General features: G+C 41.6%; 1 protein-coding gene across 4 annotated transcripts in view; it reads right to left on the reverse strand.

Annotated features, from left to right (window-relative positions):
- The window catches only part of fmn2a (formin 2a), a 48,709-nt gene that overhangs the window by 13,990 nt on the left and 12,590 nt on the right, over positions 1-22,129 (reverse strand). For all 4 annotated transcript variants that reach the window (XM_058748940.1, XM_058748942.1, XM_058748941.1 and 1 more), the window contains 5 exons: positions 19,823-19,910; positions 3,481-3,542; positions 1,380-1,471; positions 1,107-1,236; positions 815-961 (listed from right to left, as the gene is read on the reverse strand). In XM_058748940.1, coding sequence (XP_058604923.1) covers positions 815-961; positions 1,107-1,236; positions 1,380-1,471; positions 3,481-3,542; positions 19,823-19,910 — 519 coding nt within the window. The remainder of the gene's footprint in view (positions 1-814; positions 962-1,106; positions 1,237-1,379; positions 1,472-3,480; positions 3,543-19,822; positions 19,911-22,129) is intronic.

Raw genomic sequence — 22,129 nt, forward strand, 5'->3', positions numbered from 1 at the left:
GTAAAATAAGATATTTTGGAAAATATTAGTAAATTCATGTATTTTATAGGTATTTTTACCTGTACAAAACAGCCTGTTATGCTGCTTGCAAACTTGTATTTCTTAAAGGGATAGTTTACCCAAAAATGAAAATTCTGTCATTAATTACTCACCCTCATGTCATTCCAAACCCATAAGACCTTCATTCATCTTCGGAACACAAATTAAGATATTTTCGATAAAACCAAAGAACTTTCTGATCCTCAATAGACAGCTACGCAACTACCACATTCCAGAAAGGTAGTAAGGACATTGTAAAAACAGTCCAACAATTTCTTCTCTTCCTTGTCAGTCAAGCTCTCAGATTTCATCAAAAATATCTTCATTTGTGTTCTGAAGATGAATGAAGGTCTTACGGGTTTGGAACACAATGAGGGTGAGTAATTAATGACAGAATTTTCATTTTTGGGGACACACATACATTCTTTTAACAAATTATTTTAATTTATTATCATATTCATAATCACACTGGTTTGGAGTACAAATATTTTTACAGTTTACAGGCATTTTGTCATTTCTAGTTGTTTATCTATAGCAGCTGACGAATCTGAAGTCTCGCACATTCACAGAAAATAGCTTACTTCCAATTTGCAAAATGGAAAAATAAATTTATAGTCAACAGAGTGCAATGTTAGGACCCCACTGACTTTCACTTTTGTGTCCCACAGAAGAAAGTAAGTCATACAGGTTTGGAATGACATGAGGATAAATAAATGATGACAGAATTTTCATTTTAGCTTGAACAATCCCTTTAATGAATCTCATTTTTACTCACACTGCTCTTGACATCTTTTAACTTGGGTAGGATGTCTAGGTTAAATCCATCTGCCTGTCCTCTGCTCCGGTTGCCCCCGTTCATAATGTTCCCAAATGCTAGAACCAAACCTAGAACCTGCAGGACGGCTTGACTTGATTGTAGAGCCTTTAAACAGAAGAGGGAGAAGAGAAGGCGAAGGGGTGAAACAGATGTTTTCTTCACTGCTTTCTAGCTGAACTTTTAACTTGAAATACGACAATGGTGAAGCTGTCAGTGGAATCTGACTAGTGTGCTTCATGTTCTCTCTCACCGTACAGACTCTCAGCAGTGTTTCAAGCTTGCGCTGAACTGATGTAACACATTCTGTGAAGGTGGACTGGAAGAGAATACAGAAAACCCGCTCCGAGAACTGAGGAACCACTGACAACTGCAGCAGAAACCTAACAGAGAGAGGGAGTAAAATGAATGATGTAAGGAGAATAGAACGATAGATAGAGACAGAGACAGACAAATAGATAGATAGATAGATAGATAGATAGATAGATAGATAGATAGATAGATAGATAGATAGATAGATAGATACTGTTCAGGCTTGTCCAGTGGTTTTGCATTTTCTTTATCTTTTGAAGACTTGATATGTTTCTCAATCTGATCCATCTCTTCTTTCTGAGCTCTCTGTTTAACAGAAAAACAGAATGAAAGGACACTGAGAGAGAGGAAAATGTGATTTCATTTTGGGAAAATACACTTTTATTCTCTATATTCTCCTTATAAAGCATTTTATAGCTATCTAATAGTTATATAAACTCTAATGCTCTTTGTATTTGTGCGTTTGTGTGGGTGTGTTGCTTTATGATCTTTATGGTCTTTGTATGATCCAAAAAACAAAGTATGATGCACACTTCAGACTGTGCTTGAGTCAGACAGTGAAAAAGAGAATATGGAGAACAAGCGGGAGAGAGGAAAGAGGGGATATACTATGTGTGTGTGAGTGTGTGTGTGAGGGGGTGTTCTGTGGTTTTGGTTGAAGGAGTCAGAGACAGCGTGGAGTCTCACACACTAAAGAGAAACAACCTCAACATTTAAACTCAACAACATCGCCTCAAGCTACAGCGGGAATGGGTGGGTGGGTTGGAGGAAAAACAGAGGGATGGAAGGAAAGATAGTTTTCAGCAGAAAGTAACTACACATACACATAATTCCACACACACACAAACACACACACACCCCACACCACACCTTCACGTCTCTTTATTAGTTGTTAACGCTCCACTATGTGACCTTTGGACCTCTAGTGGTTGAAAAATAAAACTGCATGCATCTTGCGGAAGAACATTGCTTTGGTTGTGATTTGGCTCTGCGCGAATGTATGTGGTTCGGACAGCGGTTGGAGAAATAATAGTTTTTGTTTGTTTGTTTGTTTGTTTTTACAGCCGATGATTACTGGAGATCTACCGTTCTGAATGATTCATGGTCAATTTTTTCCATTTGTTCCTTTAGCTGCCTTCACGCTACACACAGCCAGAGCTACTTTTCTCTCTTTACAGATGTGACACACACAGGTGAACGATGTTTGTATGCAATTTCCTGCAAAATCTGTCCCGACACCTCTAAAATATAAATCAAATCATATGTTCATCAAAGTGTATTTGTTCATATATTTAGTTTTAATAAAAAAAAAAAAAAAAAAAAAAAAAAACTGTGGCTTTAAATACTACAATTGCACTTTTGTATAATGTTCATATTTAGTATTTTTACTGTAAATATAAATTATTATTTTTAATCAGTTTCATGAACAACTATATATAAATATGAAAGCTATTATAAAATGTTACATATTGTCGAAATGATACAAAATCACAAGAAAAGTGCCAACATATGAAGTGTTTTGAAATAATCATCAGACGTGTGAGGAACGTTCTGGCATCTTGTAGGTCTTAAGATGATGTGTGGCAATGATGCCCTGTCTTTATCTCATCATAATGACGTGCGGCACACACTCGCATACAGAAAACATGTAAAGGAGCTCTAGTGCTGACAGCAAGATTTATGACTGTTGCTGCAATGCACATGGCGATCATAGTGTGCAAACTCATCAGCACCCACACACACTTAAAGAATGAAAGAAAATAGCAGCCAATCATCTAAAAGTGAGTCAAAGATCTTCCAAGAAAGAGGTTTGATTTATGTTGCCACGTCAAACTGACGTAGTCTGTAACTGCCAATAAGTTACATAAGCTACAAATCTCAAAGCTCAGTCTTTTTGAACTGAGTTTTTGAACTGTTCTCTGTTCATTCTTTGAGGGGGAAAACCTCATCCTCTTCTTTTGTCTTCCTGTCTGTCGTCAGTTCCATGTCTGCATGTCTGTCTTATACAGTTGTCGTGTTCCTCTCTCTCTTTCCCTCAGACAGTGACATGCACCCCGGCTCCATGGTAAACCTTACTCATTCCAGCGGTGTTTGTGGCCTGCATGTTTGTTTTGGTATTTAACACACATTTCCGTGGCTCTCTTTTGGAGCGAACCACGTCAAGGCAAAGCTCCAAGATCTTAGGATATATCCTGTCCAGTTCTGAGAGGTTTAAGAGTTTAATGATATGATAAACGATCACTTATGGAATTCATACTTCATAAGAAATGTCAGGATTCATCACATTTGCTTATCTTGTCATGTTGTGGACTTACGTTTTCATACAGCGCCTGGAGCGTCTCCAGATCCACCACGGTGCAGTCCATGTTCAAGATGGCTGTCAGACAGAGAAAGAGAGAAGAAAAATCCATCAATGATCGACCAATCATGACTCAAGATCTGTTCAAATGATTTCTCAGGCAAAGATTTTAACTGAAGTCCCTGCTGCTGGGAGAAACTATGAGAAACTATGAGTACCACTTGTCAATTGTCTGGAAATTTGAAATTATTTTCCAATGAATTAAAATGCCAAATTACATTTTCCCAATAATACCAAAATAAGAGTCATTCATACTTTCATGAATTCATAATCAAAATAATCATAACAATAATGATAATAATCATAATACGATCATAAATCAAAACAACTTTAAATTTTATGTATTAAATGATATCATAAATTACTTAAGGGATAGTTCACTCAAAAATGAAAATTTGAGGGCATCCAAGATGTAGGTGACTTTGTTTCTTCAGTAGAACACAAACAAAGATTTTTAACTCAAACCGTTGCAGTCTGTCAGTCATATAATGGCAGTCAATGGTACCCACGGCTTTAAGAGGGAAAAAAACATACACAGACAAAACCTAATTAAACCCTGCGGCTCGTGACGATACATTGAGGTCTTTAGACACAAAATAATCGGTCTGTGCAAGAAACTGAACAGTATTTATATAGTTTTTTTTTACCTCTGATCCGCCACCCAGTCCAACTGTCCTGAGCTCGTTCACACAACAGCCAGCACGTGACACGTCTTATTCTTCTTGCTTTACGGTTGATCGCAGACTTATAAGTGCATTACCACCATCTATCTCTCAAATGGACCATTGACATTCCTAATTGAGATTGTAGATAGAGTGTCAATGGTCCATTTGAGAGACAGATGGCGGTAATGCACTTATAAGTCAATCGTAAAGCAAGAAGAAGAAGACGCGTCATGAAGAATGATTTGCTGTTGTGTGAACGAGCTCAGGACAGTTGGACATTGCAGTGGATCAGAGGTAAAAAACGATATTTAAACTGTTCAGTTTCTTGCGCAGACTGATCATTTCATGTCTAAAGACCTCAATGTATCGTCACAAGCCGCAGGGTTTAATTAGATTTTGTCTGTGTATGTTTTTTTTTCTCTTAAAGCCGTGGGTACCATTTACTGCCATTATATGACTGACAGACTGCAACGGTTTGAGTTAAAAAATTTTGTTTGTGTTCTACTGAAGAAACAAAGTCACCTACATCTTGGATGCCCTTGGGGTAAGCAGATAAACATCAAATTTTCATTTTTGGGTGAACTATCCCTTTAATACAATATTTGTTTTATATATTTATTTTAATTTAAATAAAAATATTTTAAAAATAAAAGGATGAATTAAAGTTATGAAAAGTGACAGTGAATACATTTTTAATGTTACAAAAATGTCTGTCTCAAATAAATGTCGTTCTTTTGAGTTTTCTATTCATCAAAGAATCCGGAAAAAAATGTGTCATGATTTCCATAAAAATATTAAGCAGCACAACTGTTTTCAACATTGCTAATACAATTTATATGTTTCTTGAGCCCCAAATCAGCATATTAGAAAGATTTCTGAAGGATCATGTGACACTCAAGACTAGAGTTATGGCAACTAAAAATTCATCCATCACAGAAATAAATTACATTCTAAAATATAGAAAAATTGAAAACAGTTATTTAAAAAAAAAAAGTCTTTAACCTTGGGCATGGGTGATCATATAATCTAACAATCAAAACATGTTTACTCAGCACCAAACATTTATTTTCCAGAGTTGTTTTTACATAATAAAAGCATCTGAATCTCTAGCAGGCCTGTTATTGAGATGGCTAGACTCAACACTTTTTCTGTGCTAAATAGAGCTATTATGGGATAACTTTTGTGTGTTCAGTCATTTGGGGAATTGAGAAATTGATCATTGGCACATTCCAGAAACCGCACAAGAAAGAATAACAAAAACATCCATATCTGGCCAATGCACAGACATAGAAAATGGAGACAGACAGCAAAGCATTACTCCTGTTACGGAAGCAAGATATCAAAGAGAGCAACTACACCCTTAAAAGAGATGGGGAGAAGAAACACATGACAAAGCGAGAGAGAAAACGAGAAAGAGAGTGAAAAAAGTACGCAACGGTCTATGACTGGGTAATTTAACCTGTCATCAACCTGACAACAGCATCCCACCAGATCTACACCCCAATCACCACATACACAAACAACAACAGCGTAATCCCCACACCCTCACAACAAAGTCTCCAAACAAAGAATTTGTCTCTTGATGTCCAGGCCAGGGATGTGCTCTGTGCTTCCCCAAAACACTGATGCAGTAGTTTAGAGTGGTGGTCTTGCTTTAATCTGAGGGATTTGAAAGCTTCAAAAGTTTGTAGAAAAAAAAGCAATCAGCACAACAAAGTTTTCATACTATATGGTCAGTTATGGTCTCTGCATTATAGATACCAAAGAATTACATATTTTGATGTGTTGTTTGCACTGAATTTGTTGACTTTGTATGTAGCGAACATTGAGCTAAAGTTAGATGTTTTTAGCATTTGTTCGTCAATAATAAATAGAATTGTTAATAAAAATAATAAATAATATTTTATATGATTTGATAATAATAATAATAATAATAATAATAATGTAATTATAGAATATAATTATTACTATTATAAAGACATTTGTTCTAAATATGTGTTAAGCATTTGTTTGTCAATATTAATTATTATTATTGACTATTCTTTTTATTATTATAAAACAGATATTTGAATTCAAAAAATGTGTTTAGCATTAAAAAGAAATTGGATAGTAATTTAAAACTATCAAATCATATCATGTCATGTCATATATCATATCATATCATGCACTGCAGAACAACTGAATGTGAGTCACTAAAGAACTCTGAATTAATTTGGGCCAGCAGCATACATAATAATAATAATAATAATAATAATAATAATAATAATAATAATAATAATAACTAAGCCCATTCAGAGATCTTTTGTTTTGATATAAACAGAAAGGCTCAGTGGAAATTATAGTAGGAGTGTCTAAGTAAAAATTCTCACATTTCTGAAACAATAAACGCAATTATATGTTTTACACCCCAATGACTATAATCACCTGAAATTCACTCACTCTTACTGTTATATAGCTCATCATTAGATGACGCTTTTATCCAAATAACACCTATTACAGAAGGAATCCCCCTGAAGCAACCTTGAGTTAAGTAGCTTATGGATCAGGTTTGAACTGAACTACATTTCTGTTACATATTTCATAGGCCAAACATTTTTCTCCAAGCAGATTCATAGTTCCTAACAGGTTTACAATGTTCAGTTCGTGCCAAGCGTCCATAATTACTATCTTCCAAACGTACACAACCAGACAAAAGAAAATACACAACGAATGCTACCATGTTTGCAATTCTTCAGCTGTATGGACACACACCACCTTCTCTCTCTAAACACTGCTAAGTATAAAACGGCACAATGTTTGGCTAACAAAGAGAAGAGAAGGAAGGATTTTATATTAGAACATGATTGTGCACATATGTTTTCTGGTTGCTTTCTTTGTGATCGCTGCCATGATTCAGAATGTTTCCACAAAACAATGTCCTGTGACAGTTCAGAAGACCCAAACAGATGGCGCTGCAGAACAACTGAGTGTGAGTCACTGAAGAAACATAACAAACAAATCGTCCGGAGGGGGTCGGCGTCACACGCCGATGAATCCAATCTCACACACGCACAAACTCTGAGCTGACTTGTGAAACTTTGAGACTGTTTTGGGTAGAAATCAAAGGCCTGTCACCAAGTGTGTTTGTGCAAGAGCTGCCTGTGCTCTAGTCAATCATGCAGGAGTGTTTTTCAGGCTCAAACATGAGATCTTATGAAAACCAGCTGAGGGAAACAAGAAAGTTGACACAAAGGGAGCGATTCAGTGAGAATCCACCAAGGAGTTGCACTAGATTAGGTTTAGTTTCCTTAATAATCCTGAAAAGAGTGTTTTTAATGTTGTTTGATGGCTGATAATTGAATAATGAAAGAAAAGAGAGACAGACGGGCAACATCTTCTCTACTGACTGTAATAAATGCCTCATAACTTTGCATGAACCTTTAAACTCTGCAATTAAACCAATTCAAGGAATTCTTTCCTAGTTCCTCAAAGGGCCTGATCCAGGTCAGTGTGGTGAAGCGTGATGTTGAGGAATGTATTGATTCTGGGTAAATAGCTCTGTCAGAGAAGCTGTTTGTTTCTATTTGGTGGTTTACTCTGGCCAAACATACTAGCCTCTGCAATGGGAGGAATTGCAGCGAGACCCAATGAGACTCGACCAGTGCTGAATTGTGGGTACTGAGCTGCATAATAGATGGGGACTGTGCCCATAAATTCTCAAAGAGCCAGTAAAAATTTCTTCAAATGCCAGCAGTTTAAAGACTAACTGAGGATGTGTGTGCGTGTGTGTAATATTAGGTATCCGTTCACATAATGTGATGTGGTTTTTAAAACTGCATCCAGCTTTGCTGATTCATTAAAATGAAGAAAGAAAAATAGAATTTAACAAAGGATTGTTGTTACAGTGGATTAGACTGGAGGGAAATTATGCATGAAAAAAATGTTACTGAAAGAAAACAGAATACAGCTCGTCTGCCGCCTGTTAACCAATGAATGGCTAAAAAGTACACAATGCTAAAAATACACTGCTGAAGAACACACTATTTATCCATCCTGATACTAAAAAATAAACTTTTTTTGGTTAAATTTTTTCCCCTCAGTAATCAAACTGAATCAAATAACACAGCAATGGTGTTCCTGAATGAATCGTTTGAGTAAAGGATTCAGTGACTCACTAATAAAGTGATTCACTCATCTAATCTGTAATTTGCTGCCACCTGCTGGCTCATGAATGTAACTGTAACAAATCCGACCTCTGTGGTTCCCCCTGATTGTCACCAGAGGTCGCCATCACCTGAGTATTGACTTCTCTCTCCGAACTCCATTTCCCATCATCCCCGTACCAGGACTCTGATTACTAGTCCACCTGATGCTCATCTATGAGACTACTTAAATCACACACACACACACACACTCATCGCGAAGTCTTGTATTGCACCGGCTGACATTTCTGAGCATTCTTACCGTTCTCTGTTGCATTATTGTGTTTTGACTCTGGACTGTTTCTCTCGTTTTGGATTGTTCTCTGCCTGCCTTTTGACCCTCTTGCCCGCCTCGTTACTCTGCTCTTGTCTCTCCTCTGATATCCTTGTTACAGACCACTGCCTGTACGACTGTGTTAACTTTTATTAAAGCAGCAAATGGATCTTCCCTCTGATGACTCATTACAGAAGACTTCGCCAGAACTCGATCCAGCAGCAGTCTACATACTCTCTGCTGAAGTCTCTGCTCAGGCCAACGTGCTGGCTGCTCATCAACAACAGAAGTTCTCACGGAGAAGTTGGTAACGACTTTACAAGCATCACAGCTATCTCCATCTGAGTCTGCCTCGCCACCTCCGCCAATGGACCCAGCTCCTCAAGCACCGCATCTGAGTCACTCCATGGCCAGTCCCCGCTTAGCTTACCCGGAGAAATTCGACGGCACTCCAGCTAAATGTAACGTTTTTTTGCTACAATGCTCCTTGTTTGTTTCACAACAACCTGTTATATCCCACTGAAGAAAGTCGTATTGCTTTTTTTTTATGCTTTCTCTTGACTGGTAAAGCATTAGACTGGGTTACCGCACTGTGGGATTTCAATCGTCCAGCCTTTACTTCGTTTGAAAGGTTTTTGCAGCGCTTTCGAGCGGTTTTTGATCTCCCTGAGGGAGGAGATGGAGCGGGTGAACAGATTCTCAAATTGAAACAAGGGAGAGATGCAGCGGCGGAGTTTGCTCTGGCTTTTTGCACACTGGCTGCACAAACTGGATGGCCTGATGATCCCTTAAAGCTGCATTTTCACAGGGGACTAAGCTCGGAGTTACAGACTGAACTCGCTTGTTGAGACGAGGGAAAAACCTTGGATCAACTGATTGATCTTGCCATTCGCATCGACAATATGATTCGCTCCAGGAGACCCAGCAGGAGTTCTACTTTCCGTTCACTAAGCCCTCCGGTGGTGCCTGAGCAAGAGGCCATGTAAGTGGGACACGCACGCATCTCTCCTGAGGAAAGAGATCGCCGGTATCGTCAAAATCTGTGTCTTTAATGTGGCCAGGCTGGTCATGTGAAAGTCTCCTGTCCAACCAGACCCAAGCAGCATGCTTCCTCTGCGGTGAGTCAGTCATTTCATTCATCTAAATGTCAAAGTGCCTGTTAAACTAGCCTTTAACAATGGTGTGATTGAAAATGGCCTTAATCGATTCTGGAGCTGCAGGAAATTTTATTGATGCTGACTTTGCAAAAATTCATGACCTTCCTCTCATACCCTGTAAATCTCCATTGGCAGTGGCAGCGCTAGACGGGAGACCTCTGGGTGCTGGTCAGGTCCAGCACACCACCAATGACATGTGCTTAACCACCGGCATCATGCATTCAGAAATCCTTCGTTTCTTCATACAAGCTCCCAACAATCCAGTTGTTCTTGGACTCCCTTGGCTTCAACTACACGAGCCCCAGATCTCATGGACTGAGGGTCAAATCACTCAATGGTCAGCTAAGTGTTTCACACAGTGTCTTCAGATGTTGGAACCATCATTGATTGAAGCAGCTACCGTCAAGATGGATTCCTTGCACTCAACCGACATTCTCTCAGACTATGCTGATCTAGCTGAAGCATTCAGCAAGGCCAAAGCTACCCAACTTCCCCCCACATCGGTCTAGTGACTGTGCCATCGAGCTACTCCCAGGCACCACACCTCCCAAAGTTCGACTCTTTCCTCTCTCACAACCTGAAACCGAGTCCATGAAAACTTATATAGAGGAGGAAGTAGCTAAAGGCTTCATTGTTCCATCAAAGTCTCCTGCGTCTGCTGGATTCTTTGTCAAGAGAGAGGGGACTCTTCGACCTTGTATTGATTATAGAGGGTTAAATGATATAAGTTAAATTCCTGTACCCCCTGCCTCTGGTCCCTCCAGCTCTCGAACAGCTTCGTTCAGCCAAATATTTCACTAAACTCGACCTACATAACACTTACAACTTAATTCACATCAGAGAAGGGGATGAGTGGAAGACTGCTTTCTCCACCACGTCTGAGCACTACGAGTACCGGGTTATGCCGTTTGGGCTTGTCAACAGTCCCTCAATCTTTCAAGCATTCATAAATGATGTGTTCCGTGACATGCTCAATAGATGGGTCATCGTCTACATGGATGACATTCTCGTCTACTCTGACTCCCTAGAGACATACGTTAGCCATGTCCGAGCTGTTTTACAACGATTAATCTCCCATCAGTTATATGTTAAAACAGAGAAATGCAAGTTTCACCAGACTTCTACCACGTTCCTGGGATATGTAGTCAGCTCTGAAGGAGTGGAAATGGATGACCATAAGGTGCAAGCTGTTTTGAACTGGCCCAAACCTATGACTGTCAAGGAGATGCAGAGATTCCTCAGCTTTGCTAACTTTTACCGACGTTTCATCAGAGACTTCAGCTCCATCGCAGCACCCCTAACATCGATGACTAAAAAGAGGGGAAGTCGCCTATTCTGGTCACCAGCAGCTGACCAAGCGTTTGGTCACCTCAAGGAACGTTTCTCCACGGCACCCATACTGCATCACCCGGATCCTGAACGTGAGTTTGTGGTAGAGATGGATGCCTCCAGCACAGGTGTAGGGGCAGTTCTTTCACAGCGTCATGGCAATCCACTCAAGCTTTTCCCCTGTGCCTACTTCTCACGCAAGCTAAACCAAGCCGAACAGAACTATGATGTGGGTAACCGTGAGTTACTAGCAATGAAATATGACAATGAAATGTTCATGATCTGCCCAGTTCTGGACATCCGGGAATAAATGCATCCATCCAGATTCTCTCTATAATAGAGAATAAATTCTGTTGGTCCACACTTCGCACTGACGTCATTTCATTTATCAAGAATTGTGTAACCTGCAACACTTCCAAATCCTCTAAACAGATGCCTGCAGGATTGCTACAGCCACTACCTGTTCCTCAGAGACCCTGGTCCCACATTGCTATAGACTTTATCACTGACCTTCCCAACTCCAAAGGCAATACCACCATTCTCACTCTCATTGATCGCTTCTCCAAGGCCTGTCGTCTCATACCCTTACCCAAACTACCCACAGCCCTAGAAACAGCAGAGGTCTTATGCAGTTATGTATTTCGTTTCTATGGACTTCCAGATGATATTGTCTCTGACAGAGGTCCCCAATTCACCTCTCGTGTATGGACAGCCTTCAGGTTCCTCAATGTAAACATCACCCTGACCTCTGGCTATCATCCCGAATCTAATGGACAAACTGAACGCCTCAATCAAGAGATCATTCGTTTTCTAAGATCTTACTGTCACCGTAATCGGGCTGATTGGAGCAGATAACTCTTCTGGACAGAATATGCACAAAATTCCCTTCGCAAGCCATCTACTGGACTCACACCCTTCCAATGCGTACTTTGATTCCAACCGCCTCTCTTTCCATGGTCGGGTGAACCCTCAGAATTACCTACAGTCAATGAATGGCTAAGGAGGAGTGAAATTACCTGGAACGAGGCTCATACTCCTCTCCAACATGCTGTCAGAAGACCCAAAGAACAAGCTGACCGTCGCCGACGTCCCAACCCTGAGTATGTCCCGGGATCATGGGTTTGGCTCTCCACTCGGGATCTTCGGCTCTGACTACCCTGTTGTAAACTGAGTCCCAGGTACGTGGGTCCATTCAAAATCATTAAACGAATAACTCCGGTTTCTTATCGTTTAGCTTTACCACCTCAGTATCGTATCTCACCCACTTTTCATGTCTCTTTGCTCAAGGCCGCAGGTGCTCCGAGAGGGGCGGACAACCTAGACGAGGCCCGGAACCAGGGGTCCCTCCCTCATCGACGGTGAAGAGGCATATCAGGTTCAGAAGATTCTTGACTCTCGGCGCCAGGGAGGAGTTATGCAATATCTCGTCGACTGGGAGGGGTACAGACCAGAGGAAAGGTCCTGGGTTGGGGCCAAGGACATTCTTGACCCATCACTTACCACTGACTTTCACAGGACCCATCCGAACAAATGGCCCCCCCGTCCTCGTGGAAGACCCCGGCGTCGTTTGCCTTCTCACGTCAGGAGCTGCTCGCAGGGTGGGGGCTCTGTAACAAATCCGGCCTCTGTGGCTCCCCCTGATCGTCACCAGAGGTCGCCATCACCTGAGTATTGACTTCTCTCTCCGAACTCCATTTCCCATCATCCCCGTACCAGGACTCTGATTACTAGTCCACCTGATGCTCATCTATGAGACTACTTAAAACACACACACACACACACACATTCATCGCGAAGTCTTGTATTGCCCCGGCTGACATTTCTGAGCGTTCTTACCTTTCTCTGTTGGATTATTGTGTTTTGACTCTGGACTGTTTCTCTCGTCTTGGATTGTTCTCTGCCTGCCTTTTGACGCCTCGTTACTCTGCTCTTGTCTCTCCTCTGATATCCTTGTTACTGTTACTGACCACTGCCTGTACGACGGTGTTCACTTATTAAAGCTGCAAATGGATCTTCCCTCTGATGACTCATTACAGTAACCTTGTAAAATTATCATAATCTATTCTGATATAATTAGGGCTGTCAGTTTAACGTGCTAACTTAATTAGTTATGAAAAATAACTAGATTAAAATATTTTAACGCACTGGCCCCGCCCACAGACTTGTACATCATCTTACATTTTATATAGTTGACTGTCTGCAAATATGATGCAGTATGACAATATGATGAACTCCATAAATGCAGTTAAGCCCTGATATTGGTGCAAAAAAATGCCCCTGCATGAGTTTTGATATTTATATCATACAAGCATCATTATAAGAGTGTTGATTTTGTCCCTAATATCACGAGTTTAAATGTGATTCTATTCAACAGTTCAGTAAATAAGTTGATATTGTGCTATGTTTTAAACAAGATATGTGTTTTTGCTCAATTTTGCAGAGAACATATTACCTTTAAAGCCATAGCAGAATTGTTGCGTGTCTCCAAGCAACACAGCGGTGTTTAGTTTCTGAATTAATCTACGTTTTGAAGGAATCGTGTGAACCAATGATTCAAAGGCCCATTCCTAAAGAGAGTCATTTACTTCATTCCTGAATGAATCAGCCATTTGAACAAATCGAATGAATGACTCAAAGACATTTACTGCCACCTACTGGAACATTTAGTTTCTTATTTAGAGTATCATTTCATGAAAAGTAAAAATATTAAAGGGATAGTTCACCCCAAAAAAATTAATTCTGTCATTTACTCACCCTCATATCGTTTCGAACCTTTCTTTTGTGGAACATAAAAGAAGGTATATTGAAGACTGTTGGTAACTAAGCTCTTTTGGTTACGAATGACTTTCACTGTATGAGCAAAAAATACTGGGATGTTTCTCAAATGATTTTCTTTTATGTTCCATAGCCTAGTTTGTGTTAGCCCAAATGTTTTTGTGTAATAAATTTTATGTTGAATGAAACAAAATATTTCTTTCTAAAGCTACAATTTGTAATGTCCACTTGATACTTTCTCATTTAACACAAAAAAATCTTTAAATAATCTTTTGTTGGTATTTTCAGAGTCAAATTTATTTTGCGATTAATTAATCGACACATCATGTAATTAATTAGATTAAAAATTTGAATTGACTGACAACCCTAGATATAATATAATATAATATAATATAATTGTTACGTGTTGTTCCCTATCTGTCGGTCACTACGAGTTATGTCGTGACGACATAGGGGATTTACTTGGAAGTCCCAATCATCTCTGACTTTTAGAGAAAACGCCAATGAATATTGGTCACTCCCCGTGCACACGGGCATAAATAGGCGGCAGGTGCATCCACTCATTAGATTTTTGCTTCAGAGCCGAGTGGGTGAACGTGTTGATCTCCATAAAGCCATTCATCATCTCTCTGGAAGCTGTTCTGGTTGGTGTTACGGTGCGAACAGCGGTGTCCCTGTCTGCAACGATTCCCCTGGGCACTTCAACTAAAAGAGCAGATTTCCTAAAAGATCAAATCATGGTCGGTTCGCGTCTTTTTAAAAACGCCGTTCCGGCCGTGTTCTCTTGGTTGCGGTCGTTTCCTATCTTCCATCCACGGCCACGATCGTTGTCTTCAGTGTCTGGGCATCCAGCTGCGTTCGTGGATGGTTTATGCGTTCGTTCTGAGCGTGTAACCATGGCAGCGCTGCGATCACGCCTCTCTCTCCTCACGGGGATGGCAGGAGCTCCCTCTGTCACTACCCGCGCTGGCTTCTCTGCCTCGGGCACCACTTGGAGGAATCGTCTTCATCTCCCCTCCAAAGCCTGTAGGCTGACAGCCGCTCGCGGCCAAAGCTTACAGTGCTGCGGGCCAAGCCCGCATGCCACAGCTATCCTGCGAGTACATCAGCCAAGGCATTAAAATGCACGAGGGTAGTACCAACCCGAGGTTGATGCAGGAACTGCGCTCGGCAACTGACCTCGCCCTACGGGCGACGGAAATCACAGCACGATCCCTCGGGAAGCCGATTTCCACACTTGTGGTCCAAGAGCACCATCTTTGGCCAGTTGGGGCTTCTGGTCAACTGGGAAAAGAGCAAGCACTCCTCCGTGCAGAGAAACTCTTTTCTCAGTATGGAGTGAGTGTGGTGGCGCGTCTCACCAACGAGCGTGCCCAGTCCATGCTGACCTGCCTGAGTTCACACTGTGCAAGGTCAGGGAGGACGAGGAGCAGGTCCTGCTGGTCGCACCGTACTGGACCACCCGGACCTGGTTTCCCAAACTCATACTCCTCGCGACATCTGGATGGGACGCGGCAGACTTGAGTGGTCTACCACAGGCTGTGGTAGAGACCATCACTCAGGCCAGAGCTCCTTTAACAAGGCAAGCCTATGCACTGAAGTGGAGTCTGTTCGCGAACTGGTGTTCTTTTCGCCGAGAAGACCCCCGAAGATGCACGATTGGAGTAGTGCTTTCTTTCCTGCAAGAAAAGTTGGAGCGTAGGCTTTCACCCTCCACCTTGAAAGTGTATGTGGCTGCTATCGCGACCCATCACGATGCAGTGGATGACTGGTCCCTGGGAAAGCACGATCTCATCGTGAGGTTCTTGAGGGGTGCCAGAAGGTTAAATCCTCCTAGGTCACCCCTGATGCCCCCCTGGGATCTTTCTGTCGTCCTGGCTGGACTTCAGAGGGGTCCCTTTCAAGCCACTGGACTCAGACAGCGCTCCTGACTGCGCTCACTTCCATCAAGAGCCTCCTACTATGCGTTGGCGCATGGCGCCGCTCTGACAGACATCTGTAGAGCTGCGGGCTGGGCGACACCGAACACCTTTGCGAGATTCTACAGTCTCCGCATTGAGCCAGTTTCTTCCCGTGTGTTGGGTAACAGGTAATTGGCGGGAAGAGCTGGCCGGTGTCATTCTTGCTGCGCCATTCCCCCTCACCCGGGGATACAAGCGCCTTTTTCCTCCTCCAGTTCAGTTCCCCAGACAGCGAACCCTGGTGGAGTTCATCCAGCACCCCCGGCAGTCAGACTGGGCGGAGCAGTCTGACGCCAGGCCCAGTACTGGTGTTAGCTCGCCCGGGTCTCCGGTCAGCCTCTGTACTGGGCTAGATGTCCGTATGGCTTGATTCCCTTCGGGTAATCCCTTATGTGTATTCTTCCACGGTAAGGTTTCCCTCACGGTAAACCCGTGTCTTCCCTTTGACAGAGCCCTCTGTCAGGCTCTGCTGGCAGCTCTCCTCCCCACCCCTAGGTAGGATCTGCCTCAGGGTCCAGTCATATGTACATATCAGTGTCTCCACATGTTACCTCCCTTCGGGCAGGATGTGGCCTCCGTAGCTCCCTTCTCTGGAAGGCTCACTTCCCCGTCATTACTGCCAAGCTGTAACAACAAATAGGAAAGACTTGAAGCTATCTTTCATTGAAAGTCGAAATCCCTTCCGACTTCTGTGGGGAAAGGAACAGCCGCTTGGCTATCTCCAGCAGCGATGTACTCAGTGGTCCCTGCGGGCACCATGGTTAGCGAATTATAATATAATATAATATAATTGTGACGGGGTTCAGGTTGTGGTGCTTTCCATAGGACCCCTATGTCGTCACGACATAACTCGTAGTGACCGACAGATAGGGAACGTCTCGGTTACGTACGTAACCCTCGTTCCCTGATGGAGGGAACAGTTGTGGTGCTTTCCATAGGACCCCTATGTCATCACGACATAACTCGTAGTGACCGACCGATAGGGAACGTCTCGGTTACGTACGTATGGAGGGAACGGAGACGTTATGTCCCAATGCCTCAATCTTGAACCATCGCTGGTTGCCAGGGACTCGTTCTCGGCTCCTCAGCGTAAAACCTAATGAGTGGATGCACCTGCCGCCTATTTATGCCCGTGTGCACGGGGACTGGCTCAGGTATGCAAAATCCACTAGCCAATATTCATTGGCGTTTTCTTTTAAAGTCAGAGATGATTGGGGCTTCCAAGTAAATCCCCTATGTCGTACATCATAAAGTCTCTGTTCCCTCCATCAGGGAACGAGGGTTACGTACGTAACCGAGACGGTTTCTGTTTAGTACCTGTCTGGCCTTATTTGGTATTTCCTGTTCTCGTTTTGTTAATTCTCGTTCTGTCTGATCACCTGTGTTGAATTAACCATCTCATTTGCTCCTTTGTTTCCCTGTCCTTATAAGCCTTCAGTTTCTTTCTGTTCTTGGTCCTGGATTAATGTTATTTTAGTGAATTACATGTGTTGATGCTTATTAAAAACTCATTTCGTCAAATCCTCCTTTGTGCAGCTATCTCTACAACCACGTTCCGTGACAGAATCCAGGACCCAAAAGAAAAAGATGGATAATGGAGATTGCGGTGCGCTTTGCTGTCCTGGCCTGCCGAGAACTCCTGCTTTTGGAGTTTGCGAGAGAGTTCAGTGGGCTCGCCATGTGGATGGGGCTAGATGATGCAACGCTCAACTCTCTGTTCTGGATTGGGGCCAACTACCATCGCCCCAAGGACCTCCCAGACACCACCGGACTCAGCTGGAGGGAAGGGATCCTCTGGTGTCTGGAGAGTGTCCAGCCCCGATCCAGAACCGCCCGCCGGCAGTTCCTGTGGCAAGCCCGCCGGCCGCTGCTCTGTCAAGCCCGCCTTCAGAATCCGCTCTGGCGTGTATCTCCGAGCTCATGGATACGGCGCTAGCCCCGGAGTTGTCTGCTCCTGTCCTCACCCCGGAGGCTGCTCCAGAAAGCCCTCTTTCGTCTCCTGAGTCTCTGCTGGTCCCGTCCAGCCCTCCATCGTCTCCTGAGTCTCTTTCGCCTCCACTGGTCCTGTCCAGCCCACTGTCTCCTGAGTCCCGAGTTAATCGGCTCCGCTCCTCGAGAGCGCCCTCCAGTGCCGGCTCCTCCAGAGCGCTCCCCCTGAATTCCTTATTCTCCCCAAGAAAATTTTTTGGGGGGGCCATATGCCCGTGGCCGAGCCGGCTAAGGCCACAGAGGATCTGCCGTGGCCTCCTGAGTCCCCTGATCCGCCATTGGCCTCCTGAGCTGCCAGCTCTGCCATGGCTCCCCGAACTCCCTGATCCGCCATGGCTTCCCGAACTGTCTGCTCCGCCTGGTTCCCTGATCCGCCCTGGAGGCTGGTGCAGGACTGGAGACAAGGAGAGCCCCCAGAGCGCCCGCCCCCCCTCCCCAATGGTACTGTTATGGCGCGGGACGCACCTCCGGGAGGGGGGCAATATCTGTTACGTGTTGGTTTCTGTTTAGTTCCTGTCTGGCCTTATTTGGTATTTCCTGTTCTCGTTTTGTTAATTATCGTTCAGTCTGATCACCCGTGTTGAATTAATCATCTCATTTGCTCCTTTGTTTCCCTGTCCTTATAAGCCTTTAGTTTCTTTCTGTTCTTGGTCCTGGATTAATGTTATTTTAGTGGAATACGTGTGTTGATGCTTATTAAAAACTCCTTACGTCAAATCCTCTTTCGTGCGGCTATCTCTACAACCACATTTCGTGACAATAATATAATATATGGAGAGGTTTCCTTCTCTCTTTTTTATGTATAAAATCCACACACACACTATATCTAAATAACTTTTCTTTTTCCAGTTTATGGCTCTTGTTAATGAATAATTAAAAAATACACACTGCTAAAAAATATTGTTGAAGAATACTCAATTTTTCCATCCTAGCACAAGGAAGTAACAATTTTTTGGTTCCATGTTTGCTCTGAAATCGAATCAAACAACACACAGTTTTGGCTTTCCTGAATAAATCAGTGAATCACAATGAATCTTCTGAATAAAAGACTCACTCATAAAGACTAGTTTCATCCATGAATGATTGACTCATACCGTGTCATTTGTTTTACTGAAAGATTTACTAAAAAATTTTAATATAATAATTCTTATTTTTCATAATTTTCTTTCTTTGCTTTTTACAGACAAGTTTATTTAATTTAATTCAAGGAACACACAGGTCATCTGAGATATCTGGAAGAGAAAGGGACAAAAGATGTGTGTAGACATTTTGAAGATATATGTGAACTAATCAACCCTTCTGAAAATTGTTCTACTTTTGTGTCGGAAGTGTCTGGGCTTTTCCCTATGTATTCTATTACAAAGACTCCTTCGCCAACTCAAAAAAATCCACAATCACGAGTTCTGGATAGATCTGGGTGCTGAGAGACAGATCTAACATTCCCAAACCTGTGATGAGAAAAAATGGCATTATTTCCTTTATACTCAATACAAGTAGATGAATGAGCAGGTAGAATGATGACAGCAATAAGAGGGATAGAGAGAGACAAATTAGAGAGAAAAAGACCCCAGAGACAGACGAGGAAATATCTTCAGCAGACAAACAGGACATTGAGGGTATATGCAAAAGCAAAGTAAAACAGTAACTATAGTAAAAGAATAGAACACAACGAGAAAGATGACGCGGCTCTAATCATCACGTCCATTAAGATCTACAGTATCAACCTATTCTTGAACCCTGAAACGCAACCAACCCCTCTCCTTCCAGCTTTCAAACACAATCAGTAACTGTATAAACAGCACCGAACAATGACTCTTAATTGGCTGTGACATCATATTTCCCCCCTTAGAGAGGTCACATGCTGAAAGGAGGCTGAGCAGAATCTCTCAGAGTAGTGGGTCTCATAAGTACAGCCACAAAGACACACTATCAAGATTCTATAATAATAATTGAATAAATAACCTCACCATTCTGAATATCTTTCATATCTAAATGAAGACTGGACATCAGAATCCCCACCGCCTGAGAACGTTTGTTACTCAGCAGCTTGACAACCTGAGAGAGTCAGAGAGAGAGAGAAGGTATATTTTGTTACTGTTATAAAACATCAGCCACTTTATACTATAAAAAAGATTCCACAGTTATTTAAACGCAGTTTACCCTGAATATTATTGCTGGTGACAAAAATACATAAACACAGTATTTCATCTGGCTGCCCTCATAAATTTAATAGCACGCAGAGTTACTTTGGCCTAATAAGGAAGCCAAAAACAAAGCCAAAGTATGAGTTTTTATGACTGTTTCCTCATATGGTATCATGGAGAAGTCTTCGTCTCTCATTCTTTCATGCATAGCATCCACATATATCAAAATAACTTTACTTTCTTCAGTTTCTGGCTCTGCCAAGGAACACCACAGTAATTATGCAAATGACAGACCTGCCTAGTCATATTAAACCGAGTTAGATTTTGACACTTTCAGACAGCCCCTTCAAATCAGGCATTTCTAAATAAGTTGTGTGCGTATACATGGATACCTCACATAATCAGTCTTTTCATACTGCAAAAAAATGATTTTCTTCTTTATTTTTGCCTTTTTTATATTAAAAATATATTTTAAAAAAAAATCTTGCTTTCTGAAAAAAAAAAAAAACAAGTTTATGCTTTTAAATAAGAACATTTGTCAGTGGGTTAAGAAAGATAATCTTGTTAAACTGACTTTTTTTTTTTTTTTTAGAAAACAAGATTATCATTTTACTACTCAAGATAAAAGTATCATGATTTATGAATGTTTAGAGGTTGCGATTTTTGTACTAAAAAAACAATTTTTTTAGTGCAAATATGTTTTTTGAAACCTTGTGTTTTGCCCTCTACTAGTTTTCATGTAGGTTCGCGTCTTCTGTCCATTAACATATATACATTGAGTGCCATCTCAAACATATCTTCTTTCACGACCGCTGTTAACAACATGCTAATTCTGATTGTTGGAAAGAATTTGGAGTCGTGAAAACCTTCTAGTACAGGCCACACTTGAAAGCGTGATGGCGGCCCAGTGTGATCATCAGAAAGCCGCTGGCTCTCATTATCTCCACAGGGCTCATGACCACTAAACACAGCGCGACTGCAGAGTGCTGTGCTACGTTAATGATGTGGGAAACACACTAATGCTTGTGATGAGCTGGATCTCAAACCAGACGCTTACCGACCAATGAGAATTGATTCCATACTTTAGCATCGTTTTGGTGGGAAGCATGGATGTTGCTGTGTGAGGGAGGATGGCGGTTCGGCAGTTGTACAGTAACTACCAGCAAAAGGACCAAATAACTACTGCCAGAGCAGAAAATTAATATGATTCATAAAATTAACATGATTATGTGGCCTCAAATGGAGCTTCAGGCAGTTGTTTTTAATTTATACATCTAATGCACAGGAATTATAAGGGCATTTGATTATATTAGCACTTTAATATTGACTGATCTGTGCAAACTGTAAGCCTAAAGCAACTGTTCTGTGAATAATGCTGAAGATATTATCTAATGCATACACACACACACACACACACACACACACACACACTCTTTCTCTTACGCACACACATATAAAGTGTGGCATGACCACACTAGGCTGACTGGAGTCGCTGGGTTGGCTGGTGGTTTGAGGGTTGTGGGTTTTAACTCAATACAGACCCCCATTCCTAAGATCTTACAGACCACAGAGAGAAAGAGAGAGAGAGAGCAAACAGAAAACTTTCAAAAGTATCAGAATTTCATTATTTACATGTTAAAACATCCAGTTTGTTATTTATCCTATTTGTAGACAATACCACTGTGTATTCTCAAAACGTGTTCATATTAACAGAGGTTGGTATTGCCATGGCACGTCTGAAAAAACATGGTGTCACCAGGGTAATTATCCCAAAAAACACGGTGTTATCATGGTACACATACATATATTTATACTGTACATATAAGACTGTTCAATATATGGAGTCTGTAAGAATTTTTAAAGTCTTTTATGTTCAACAAGACTGCATTTATTTGATCAAAAATACAGTAAAAACAGCAATATTATGAAATATTATTACAATTTAAAATAACTGTTTTCTATTTTTAAATATTTGAAAATGTAATTTATTCCTGTGAATTTTCGGTAGCCATCACTTCAGCCTTCAATGTCAAATGTTCCGTCAGAAATCATTCTAATATGCCGATTTGTTGCTCAAGAAACATTTCTTATTATTAATAATGTTGAAAACAGTTGTGCTGCTTAATATTT

Source organism: Onychostoma macrolepis, chromosome 17 (genome assembly GCF_012432095.1).
Source record: "Onychostoma macrolepis isolate SWU-2019 chromosome 17, ASM1243209v1, whole genome shotgun sequence".
In the NCBI taxonomy this organism is placed as follows: domain Eukaryota; kingdom Metazoa; phylum Chordata; class Actinopteri; order Cypriniformes; family Cyprinidae; genus Onychostoma; species Onychostoma macrolepis.